The following is a 12,073-nucleotide window of genomic DNA, read 5'->3' on the forward strand; positions in this document are numbered from 1 at the left end:
AACAAACGAAATAGTGAAAAGATTTTTATTTACGATTTTCATTTTCGCATCGGTTAAATCTTACAAAATAACATATCACAAATCATGAATGACTAATCATCAGTCTAGGATCCTCTCAAGTTTAAATTGCAATCGTTTGGGTTGGGGAAACGCTATGACGGTGACTTCTACCCTGTCGCCCAGTCTAGGAGTAGAACTAGCCCCCAATTTACTTTTGTGTATGAGGCCGTTCTCGCCAACGCCACAGTCGACAAAACAACCGAAGGGAACGACGTTACGAACCACACCTGTAAGACAAAGATTTTTAACATAATTAATGACAGACTGAAAGTAATAACAGAAATTATCAGTAATTTGCGTAATTAGTGGCTATAGGACATATCGCAACTTTAGAATTGAAGTGGCTTAATTAAAAAAAAAATTTTTTTGGTAAACGTCAAAAATGTAATTGAAGAATTGTAATTCTTTATTTTTTCCATTTTAATAACTTATGGTATGTGCTTGATTTAAAAGAGACAGTTTAATTTTATAAACTGATAGGATACATGTTTTTAAGCAGTACAAAGTTAAAACTCATTTTCTTAAATTTTTGACTTGACTTGACCTAAAGGTCTTATTTACCGGGTCATAGCATCCTTTAAAAAAAAGTAAGCTCTAATGGGTTCGTAGTATTTCTCCCATTTCTGCCGCGAAGAAACCACATGTTCCGATTTGTAAAGTGAGTCTAGGAACTGCCTTAATTTAGGTGCATGAATGCAATAACAAAACTAGCCTGTGAGAGTCATTCCCTCCTTGAGTTGCTCCTTGACTTGAACGGATAAAGAATAAACTGGCTTCACGAATCGAATGATGTTCTCCTCGTACGACTTCTGTTTGAACGCGCTTATTATTAAGTCTAACGTGCCGACGTCAGTTTGTAGCTCTTCACTGATCCGGTCAATGTTAATAGAGGATGTCTTCTGCTCAACTAGTGCCGGAAAATTTAACTGAGACATTTCGTTTATGTTCACGCCAATCTTTTTGGCGAAGCTAGAAAAAAGAAAATTTTGTAATCATCATTCTCCTGCGACTTTTTGGTGGGAACTCGAGAGGGGTGAAGTTGTGTGGTATGTTTTATTTTGTCTATTTAATGTTTCTTCAGATTGAAATGCGTAGTAACGGTGGTTTATTAACTGTTTAGTATCTGTGAAAGTAGACAAATGTGGGAAAATGAAACAAAGCCGCTGGACGTAACTTCTTGGGACCTTTTTTTTTTAACGCTGGGGAATCCATTTACGGATACCCGGTCGAGGGGGGTAACGGACCGGGTTATGTCGGACTCCGGCGCCTCCTGAGAGGAAGAAGGGGAGAAGAGAAGGGCCGAGGTCCTTAACCTCCCCCAATTTCTCACAGGAGACTACGCCTTGAAAAAGGCGTGCGAAGCACTTGCCCCGCAGAACGACTATCGACTAAACCCCATCCAGCTCCACCACACCGACTACACGAAACTTACGGTACCGCGATGCGCGCCGAAAGTCTCGCCTTAGGCGGTACCCGTATTAATGTAAAGACGGGATTTCATCCCCGGGAAAATCCTGTAGAACCTCGTCTCGGGAGACACACCGTGAGCGGCGCACAGGAGCTACCTTGCAGCGCTTCACCACCGGACCAACAGTCGAGTGCCAGGCGCCCCCGCACCCGGCACTCGATAGTCCCTACGAGGGCTGAGCGGCGGCCTCTCGCACGCGCCGTCCACCCCGCCTTCTGCGCTGAGAAGCTGAAGAGGGATCCCATTCCCTTTCGCGCTCCTCAGCCTCACGAAGCGCCATGACCAAGTCACAGAACCCAGCCATGGCCTCCCACGAACTCCGGTCCTCTACCATACGGGCGACGACAGCCCGCAAAGAGAGGTCCTGCCCCAACACCGCGACGAGGTTTCGCCGCGGGTGCTCCCACCGTGGGCACGCTTCTAGCGCGTGCTGAGCGTCATCGTTCGGGTGCCCGCACTGGTGGCAGCCCGGATGTGGCTCTCTTCCGCAGACTCTCCACAGATACCTTCAGAAGCATCCATGCCCCGAAAGGTGAGGCGAAAGGAGAGCTCACCGTGTCGCCGGTTCGACCATGCCTCCAGCACAGGCACCAGTGCCTCGAGCGTGCGCTGACGAGTGGCCGAAGTTCGGCCGAGCTCCTCCAGCAAGCGCTGTCTCCATTTAGCATACGCCAGACTACGCGCAGCACGCCTCCACCGATCGACAACCGACGGGCCGGGTGTCCGTTCCCGAGTCGAGGACTGTGTTCTCCGTCGGTATGTCGCGGCCAAGATTTCGACCTCGAGGTCCCACGGTAAGGATCCGGCGAGGGCACAGGCCACATCCTGAGAGATGGTGCGGTACCCCCTGATGACCCTGACTTCTTGGGACCTCCAAAACGTCCACTGAAAAAAGTCTCAGTAAATGACCACCATTTACTAAGATTATATTTCATCCCATATCATCTCATCTCATCGCATTTCATTTCATTTTCATATCATATTATTCAATTTCATTTAATTTCACCTCATATTATCATTTTTCATAAAAGATTAGGTGAATTAAAATAAGTCTTGACCTAAAGGTCTTAGTTACCAGGTTATAGTTTCCTTTAAAAAAATCATTCTCTAGCCTTTCTCTCAGTCACATAGGGTCGGCAAAACATGTTTTCTCCTTCCATACTCCTCTATCGTATACCATTTCTTCGTTCACTAGCCTCTTACACATATCGTCTTTCAAGCAATCCATGAATTTTTTGTTAGGTCTGAAGCCTTGCACGTTGATTTATTCATTTCAAAAAGAAAATTTTGTAATATTAAATAAAAATTAGCCATCACGGGAATGCTGGCAGATGTGAAACATTGATATTATTTTTTACAGGTACAAATGCATAAAAGTATAGTTTACGACAGGAAATGTATGTGATCATTATGTGCTTTTTTTTTTTTTGTCAGGAGGAAATCGCCGGTCTCCCACCCTCCACTGGGGATGGAGGGTGGGGCATGTCGGAGTCGAACCGACTAAAACCTCCTGTCGCTCAACAACCAACGTCCAACCCTCGCATGAGACAGAACTCATGAAAAGGCAAGGGGAGGAGAGTGAAGCGTTTAGTGCGGAGCACATCTCTCCCATCACCCTCCCCCTCGGGACGCCGGGCCAGCGATCGTCGGCGCCACGACCACCAGCCCTCTCGGTCGGCAGGCTGTCCGAAGCCCGCCTAGATGGCGCCGGTTTGAATAGGTTATCCTACGAAATACCCCGCTGGGTCAGAACCAGCGTGGGTCGAGGATAGCCAGCCTTCCATCACCCGGATGCTTTTGCGTAAAACGCGTACAGAGCAGCTTGCACGTCGTCTTCTTAGGCCCCCTTCGCCGGGCCCCAGACCGACATATGAGGGGGACCCGAAACACTTAGAGGGCCAGGGCAGGGCGAGATCCGCCTCCCTGGCCCCCGCTCGACGGCGGCGGGCTTGTGCGTCTCTCACGCGCCCCGCCGCCTCCTTCTGCGAGATGGTGCACTCGCAGAAGTCGAGCATCGCCTTCCACGACTCGTCGTTGCCGAGCATCGATGCCACAACACTCGGCAACGACAAGTCGTTTCCTATTTTTGCGACGAGGTCACGGCGCCACCCCTCCCATGCGGGGCAGGCAACGAGCGTGTGCTCCGCCGTGTCCAAGTCGCAACCACAATGGTAACACTCTGCCGTCGGCTCGGCTCCGATCCGGTGCAGGAACTCACCGAACCAACCATGCCCAGTGAGCACCTGCGTGAGCCGGAAAGTGAGGCGTCCTCTGTCACGATTCACCCAATCCACAAGAATCGGGCGAATCGCCTCGACGGTCCTACGACCAGCCGAAGGATCGGCCAGCCGCCTGCACCATGACTCCAGCATCATTATGTGTTATCATGAATAATAAAATATTAATGTAACAATACATAGTAACAGTCACTTGCGCATGGCGACGCGTCACCACACCGTACAGACTACTAAACATAGACTGTATATCATCGATATATTACCATACCATTACATTTGGTAATATATCGATGCTGTATATACATACTTTAATCTGAAATATCTCCTCTTTGGTTGAGAATTCCAAATTCAAATTTATAAATTCATTTAGCTGGTACATTTGAGTTTTGAAAACCGTTATTCATTTGTTTTTTCCTCGGCATTTTTTTCTTTGGCGTCGCTTATTTCCGCACAATCGAAAACATGAAATATCAGTATATTTACAAGTACGAGTTCTACCGTGGCAATAGTGCTGCAGAAACAGCTCGAAGGATTAATGATGTGTACGACGCTGGTGTCGCAAAAGAAATCACGGTACGTTTTTGGTTTCTACGTCTTCGTTCTGGAAATTTCGACCTTCAGAACCAACCCCGTGGACGGCCGGAGACCAAAGTGGAAAATGAAGAATTAAATGAAGGCTATTGTGGAAGCGGATCCATCACAAAGCACTTCAGAGATAACTGCAGGCTTCGGGGTAAGTGATAAAACTGTATTAAACCACTTGAAGCAAATCGGTAAAGTAAAAACACTTGAACGATGGCTACCTCAAGAATTGAGTGAACCGAACTTGCAAACACGCGTCGACTGCCGTGTTACTTTGCTCAACCGACACAATAATAAAAGGATTTTAAATCGAATCATTACTGATTAAAAGTGGGTACTGACTGTACGATAATCGGAAGTGCTCGTCGCAATGGCTGATCCCTGGAGACCCAGTCAAATCCTGCCCTAAACGAAATTTGACTCAGAAAAAGTTACTTGTGAGTATTTGATGCACTATCGAATTCATTAATTCATTGTTTATGGGGTCCGATAACAACTTAACACAGATGAACTTGTTGAGCTATCTATCTATATCTATGTCTATAAAAAGAATTTATTGGTGTGGTGCGGAATACCGGTCATCGTTTTTCTCGAACCAATTACCTGCGACGAAGGGCTCGGCGAGTAAATTAACCCACAGACACAGTCTACTGAGTTTCTCGCCGGATTTTCTCAGTGGGTCGCGTTTCGGATCCGGTGGTAGATTCTGCGTAGCGCGGCTCTTGCTAGGGTTCGTGTTAGCAACATCGTCAGGTTTGAACCCCGTGAGCTCACCTACTCGCTCGGTGACGCTGATATCGTCTCTGAAGACCATCAGCTTAGGTAGGAAAAAAAAGGTGCGGAAATTAAAACTATACTTACGATTTCGCGACAGTGTAACTCTCGGGGTGTATTATTGTCGCGTCGAGAGGTTCCGGTCCTCCTAATATTTTTAGAAATCCAACACATTGTTGATATGTAATTTTTCCTATACCGGCCACTTTCAGGATCTCCCCTCTTGAACTGAATCCTTCGTTCTTTAGCCGATAGTCTAGAATCTTCTTAGCTTTGCTTTCGTTTAATCCGGATATTCGTCTGTGAGAAAAAATATCTTGTACTAGGGATGACCGATATTCATAAATGTTGAATATCAATTTTTATATCGATGTTTTGGTTTCGATAATATCGACACATCGATGCTGTGAGAATAAAAAAATCGAATTATCGAAACGTCCATATATCTTTTAAGGCCATCTAACGGTGGATGTACTTTCTAACTAGTGAGTCCTTAAGTAGTACAACTATTTTAAAGTAAATGACACTGATTAATGTAATCGAAGTAAGCCGTACTACATAAATGTGTGTGGAATGAAGAAAATGTAAATTGTGAAGTGTGATGTCGGAGTCAAGTTTAATAATTAAACGCCCGCTTATAAGGCTTCGTCAAACAGAACGCGTAATTAGCGCGCGTCAGAGCGCTACGCTATGACGCCGGGATGTGTTGTATAGCGCCAGCGCTATAGCGCTCATAGCGCTGGCGCTCCGTTTGACGGTATGTTACCGTAGTGGTACAACACATCCCGGCGTCATAGCGCGGCGTTAGTTTAGCGCCCTGACGCGTGCTAATTACGCGTTCTGTTTGACGAAGTCTATAATCCGTATAATGTAGTTTTAATTAATAAATACGAATAATAAAAAAAATAGACAGTTTTATTTCTTTTCAAAAATTTTCCTTTCTTTGTTTTTAGACAAATTCCTTTTTTTTTAGACATCGATGTTTTGTAGACGTACATCAATACTTTTAAATCGATGTTAACATCGATGTTTTTCTCATATCGATCATCCCCACCGTCAACGACCGACGCGCTTCGAAGAGGGGGGAGGGTGGTAAATCACTTATGCTTTAATAAATAGTTGATCTCCGTTAAAAATTTAATAGACTCGTATCCTTTTTAAGTCATAAGGATAATACGCCAATAAAAAGTTTGTAATGTTTAATGACTTCACCGGTGTATGGCGTTCGATCTAGGCACTCGTTCTTTCATAAAATGTTACGTCCTTTTGTAACTGATTTTATAAAATGTTTAAGTCAGAAATGGAAACAGGAAATATCTGTATTCTGTTCTAGATTAGCGCACGGTTCACTTGGTGTTGACTTGAATGCGTAGTGCATAGACATCACAACGGGTAAGTCGAGATTCACATTAAGATCTCTTGGCATTGAGGCCATAGCGAGCTAACAATACGTTCTACAATCATTAAATACTATCACAACAGAAGAATGCCTACTTATATAAGTATCTGCTACGCTACTGTCAGGACAATTATGTAACATAAACTGACATCTGTCCACTACAGGACTCAGATTGAGAATAGTTTTTTTATTTTTTTATTCCTTAGGTGGGTGGACGAGCTCACGGCCCACCTGGTGTTAAGTTGTTACCGGAGCCCATAGACATCTACAACGTAAATGCCGCCACCTACCTTGTGATATAAGTTCTAAGGTCACAGTATAGTTACAACGGCTACCCCACCCTTCAAACCGAAACGCATTACTGCTTCAGGGCAGAAATAAGCAGGGTAGTGGTACCTACCCGTGCGGACTCACAAGAGGTCCTACCACCAGTAACATAAATAATCGAGATATTTATTTATATTAATACGAATAAATATAAATATGCAATCGTTTTAAAATAAATTTGTGGGTATTGTACTCAAATAACCTTAACATAGCCAGCGATGCAGTGTTGATGTCAACACCAACCAAACTGACTATTTGCTCTACGGTAGAATCCAGTGCTGTTTCTAGCATTTTTGTTGGAATATCGTGTTGGTACATGCCCACTCCTAGGTGCTTCGGTTCCACCTAAACAATAAAATACTGTGATTATCTATACTAATATATAAATCTACAGTGGTTTTTACGGATGTTCCGTTATAACTACTGAACCATGCATCCGATTGACTTGAAACTTGGTATCCATATAGAAAATGCATTTACTTAATGGATAGGCTAATATTTGTATCAGTGTTGGACTCCCTAATAATAATGACCATAAATAATAATGTTAATTTTAAATGCCCAGCAAAGCGGGCGAGTACGGCTAGTTATGCAATAAATATATAAAGAAAGTCTAACTCACATATGATTCAACAAAATATGACTTGCCTTAATTAGCTCTCCAAGTGGATCCAATACTCTTCTAGCAATGGATAGTGCGGATATTAAATTAGGGTCCATATTTGGATGTTCCTATCAAATAAAGAGGTATACTCAATTAAGTAATTTTCACTTTGAATTGTTAAAAAATGTTAAGCATTTAAAATCTACTTTTTGGGCTTCTTTGCTAATTGAATAAATAGAAGCGCCTTGTTCGGGTACAATAATAACTGGAATGTCTTCGCTGATGCGATACTCCTTAAGCCAGGTCTCAGTTTCACGACACGCGGTGCCATTTCCTAGGCCGATTAATTCCACCCTGAAAAATATTGTGGATAAAAATTATTGGCAAAATACTACAATCTATGGTATAAGTAACGAATAAATTCAGTTTATTATTGACTATCGTTTTTCTATAGCATGATATAGATAGGCATAGGCAAATAGCACACCCAACCATAAAGTCAAATAAAATAGATAATCAAAATAAGAAACTTACATGTGCTTTTTTAATTGGCTCTTCAGATATGACGCTGCCGGATCATTTTCGTTCTTCCTTCGTAAATCAGGATGTAAAGTAAAGGTTTCCAATTTATCACCATTATGGTTTATTATTCCTACCTATTAACATAGTCATAAAATAACCGGATGATACATTTAATTTTAATAAAATCTATACAACTTGATCATTGATTGGCGTTTTTAAACATTGAAAATATGTTAGTTACCTTACATCCAGCTTTAAAGCCTGGATCCAGACCGGCTATTCGTCTATTTTTAATAGGTTCAGTCAGTAGGTACTTTTCTAAGTTTGTTGTAAAAGTTTTCATAGCCTCTTTTTGAGCGGCTACTGTGAGTTCACTCCGTACTTGTCTTGACAGCCAGGGCTTGATGAGACGACTATAAGCATCACTTAGTCCCTTCTTTATCCAAAATATACCATTCCATAACGTGATACAAAACCTGAAAAATATTGAGAATTTTTATTAAAAATATAACTATTAGCAAAAGTAAACTCAACGAGTAATACCATTGTTAATTTCTGTTTTGCCTAGCATTTCATTTAAATTTTACCTCACAATCAAAGATGTAGGTCTACTGTATGAATTTTGAACTATTAAATTGGCCACTTTGTGTAAGACTGTTCATTGCATTTGAATCCACACAGGTCATCATAACTGTTTGAAAAGATTTTGAATTTTATAGCTCTCTACAAATAACCATCTAAAATTCTCATAAAGGTTTAAAACAAATAACTATTATATATTTATTAATAACTAGAAACAAAACACGCACGGTCATCCGTTTCCAGATTAGGATTCTATACAAAGATGAAGATGTAAATAATCTTGACCAACCTTTCCAGATTGTTATAAAACCAATCAGGTACAACCACTTTTACAGATAGTATTTTTTCGTCTTCTCCTCGGTTCAGTGCTAATGTCTGATATGATTTAACAAAATGACTGGGGCATTTCCAGTCGAAATATATTTTGTATGTCTCGGGGTCTGATTTTGATTCAATTTTCCTTTGTCCACTGTCTTTTGTTTCTTTCATTGAACTTTTCGTTCTGCTGCTTACAATAGTGAATTTGGTTTCTTCTTTTCTGAAATATTAAATATGATGTTGCTAAAACCATTTTACAAGAAAACATTTGTCCTTTTCGAGAGCAAAGATAAGATACTTCCCAAAATTATGGATTCAGGGTGATCAATATACATTGATCTAGTTTTGCAGTCAAATAGGTCATCAAAATGAAATCAAATAAGTATCCATCACAAAATTAGTACTGACAGTGAGGCGTTAAGCTTAATTCAAAATAACTCACAAACTTCTTATCTTTTCTAATACTCTTGGATCTTTGTGAATGATATCAGCAACAATGTGAGTGATGTGAGCTTCTACTTTATCAACAGTTGATAATTCATCATTTGACTTTGTACATAGTGTTTCAACATCTATGTAATTACCATTTAAAGCATTTCTTGCGTGAGGCTCTAAGCCTAGTTTTTTAGCTCTTTCTGATAATGATAAGGAATGTGATTTCAAAGGTGCATACTGAAATAATAAAATTATTCATTTTATAACTTGATATGATAATAGTGAAATGATTATGGGATAACACTTTATACACCTCAACTAATGAGGAGCATGTGATCTCAAACAAGCTCATTGAAGGATCACAGAGCTCACTCCAGACCTAACTGGTATAAATAACCATCAACAATGGCTTGAAATATAATACAGAGCGTGCAGTTTTACATACAGAAACAATTACATGCTCTAATTTAAAGAATAGGATTGTGACAGTATATGATTAAGTACAATTGAAACATTTTAAGACACTATTTAAATTATTGTCTATGGGTTGTGGCATACTATGAACACTACTGGTGATGAGATCATCCAATATATAATAAAAAAATATTAGATTTAAAGGTTTTGAGTAAATTTTGTCTTTACTTACAACTAAATCTAATTCTGACAGATTACGAGCATTTAGGATACTTTTCTCTACATCCAGGGTGAGCTTCTTTGATTTTTTTAATGTTTCTATTACACTTTTTGCTTTTTTCTTCAGTTGAATAACATTCTGATAAGTTTCATATAATTCTTGTAGCCTAGAAAAAAGGTTTATAAGTCATTTTAGGCTGTAACATGTGGCCATAAAATGGGGAAACATTCCTATGATGTACCTATTCTTGTTAATCTTAACACTATTAATTAGTAGTAGTAGTAGTAGTATTATTAGATAAAGACCATATATAAATAAAGAGAATCATCGAAAGCTGATTGACAGTCAGGTGGTCAATAACATTGTCAATAGACAAACCAATTGACAGGCAAGCTGTTGATAAAATTTTAATTTCCTAATTTTTTGTTTCATGTATTATGTATGCAGACTTATTTTCCTAATTTTTCTTACATTTATGTTTGCTTAAGTAGACCATTTATTTTAATATATGCATACACAAGACCACTTGTCGGCAACACATAGCTCACGAGCCACTTGCAGCTCTTTTACTCCTCAATTACTGCTCTTCCATTTCTATAAAATGTTTAGTCCAGGCGTAAATATTACTTATTTCCTTGCCTTGTAAGAGATGCGTAAACATATTTGAAATCAAAGGCTATAAAAAATGTTTTTTGAAATAAATTGAAATTGTGAATTATCATAATTGGGTCACTTGCCGACTGCTGCACTAGACATTGCACTTTTCAGAATAAGGTTTATTTTAATTTCATTTATATAGTAAAACCGAATAGGAAACATTAGTTTTGTTAGGAATTTAAATATCTATGTTACCTTTTTTCAAATTGTTGTTATAAAATAACATGTTTGAATTTATTTGATATCTATTGCATTAAGAAATATAAACTGACCGATCAGGCATCAAATTATCAACAGCAGTTTTCCTGTATCTTGCAATGAAAGGTAAAGTACAACCTTCGGATAGTAAAGATACCAAATTTTTTGCCAATTTTTCTGGTATTTTCTCAACCTGCGCCAAAACAATTGATTCATCCCATAAATCAACCGAACCTTCTGTGGCGTCTGCTTTCTCATCACTTATCGTGCTAGAGGGTTGTAATAGTATTTTTTCAGTTTCAGCCGAAACTGATTGTGACTTAGTTTTAAGTTTTATTTCTTTGACTATTCTTGGTTTAGACTTGGTTGGTTCAACAGTCCTAGCCAGTTTTTTTCGCGGTTTTGCGTCTTCTTTCTCTTCTAACTTACGTTTTCGTGTTATCTTTACTTGTTTTTCCATTTTTTAAAGCAATTTATGTCTTTATTTTTAAGCTCCTTTGTTTTCAATTTTCATTAAATTCATTGATATTTTTCATTAGACCGGCAAAGGGAACAAAAGTCATTTGACATAAGTAAAGTAACAAGTACTATATTTAATTTTAGTCAAACAAATTAAAAGACTGAAGCTTTTGGTTTTAGGAAAAGTGACTTAGAAATGAAATAATCACTATAACAGTTTTTTTTACTGCTAGTCTGAATAAAATTGTATAGGCACATGAGAAACTCAGTAGGCTGATGTATCTCCGTGTGGCCGTGCGCAAAATGTGCGCGAAGGACACTGCACCCAGCCCGGACGGCGTCCATGGCCGGGTTTGGGCCTTGGCTCTTGGTGCCTTGGGGGACCGACTCTTGAGGTTTAGGTTGCATGTCGAACTCTTTGGCGAGTTGGATGAATACGGTTACCAAGGTCCCTAAGCCTGCTCTTAGTGCTGCAGGAGTTTAATAACAGAGTTACTGGATCAGGTGGATCTAGATTTTTTCTCAACTGGTCTCCCATAAGAGACCGCTTTCCTTTTATTTTTGTCCTCCATACTCTTTCATAGACAATAACATACAATATTCTTTATTAACTTAGTAACTTCAACAGAGCGAGGTGAGGACTGCCAGCATGACCTGGAATGATGTCAAGAAGCAAGCGCAAGACGCACATCATTATTTACAATAAGTGTCGCGTCAGCATATGTCTAACTAATATAGTTATGCCGCAATAAGTGTTCTTTTCAAAAAAAAACAACATCAATTATTGTATACAGGGAAGCTCTGACTCGATAAACTC

At 40.0% G+C, this 12,073-nt stretch overlaps 1 protein-coding gene across 2 annotated transcripts; it reads right to left on the minus strand.

Annotated features, from left to right (window-relative positions):
* Positions 1-11: 11 nt before the first annotated feature.
* LOC114247917 (S1 RNA-binding domain-containing protein 1) lies at positions 12-11,353 on the minus strand. Of its 2 annotated transcripts, XM_089730294.1 has the most exons (12): positions 10,872-11,349; positions 9,955-10,108; positions 9,316-9,545; positions 8,845-9,093; positions 8,215-8,449; positions 7,986-8,107; positions 7,658-7,805; positions 7,496-7,579; positions 7,050-7,192; positions 5,209-5,421; positions 773-1,029; positions 12-287 (listed from the first exon to the last, which is right to left on the minus strand). In XM_089730294.1, exons 1-12 carry the CDS (start codon positions 11,255-11,257, stop codon positions 100-102), a joined length of 2,409 nt encoding a protein of 802 aa, XP_089586420.1. In that variant the 5' UTR covers positions 11,258-11,349; the 3' UTR covers positions 12-99. The 2 variants fall into 2 exon arrangements, with proteins under 2 accessions (XP_089586420.1, XP_089586421.1); XM_089730295.1 differs by lacking the exon at positions 773-1,029 and having other exon boundaries at positions 10,872-11,353.
* Positions 11,354-12,073: the final 720 nt, after the last annotated feature.

The sequence above is a fragment of the Bombyx mandarina genome, chromosome 10 (assembly GCF_030267445.1).
Source record: "Bombyx mandarina strain Sakado chromosome 10, ASM3026744v2".
Lineage (NCBI taxonomy): Eukaryota > Metazoa > Arthropoda > Insecta > Lepidoptera > Bombycidae > Bombyx > Bombyx mandarina.

Bases quoted from the DNA above. Each gene is read 5' to 3' on its own strand.
- LOC114247917 (XM_089730294.1), bottom strand. From the start codon at position 11,257: ATGGAAAAACAAGTAAAGATAACACGAAAACGTAAGTTAGAAGAGAAA. The intron at 8,108-8,214 runs GTAACTAACATA...CTATGTTAATAG, and splicing joins GCTTTAAAGCTGGATGTAAG to GTAGGAATAATAAACCATAA. The intron at 7,580-7,657 runs GTAGATTTTAAA...TTTATTTGATAG, and splicing joins TTAGCAAAGAAGCCCAAAAA to GAACATCCAAATATGGACCC.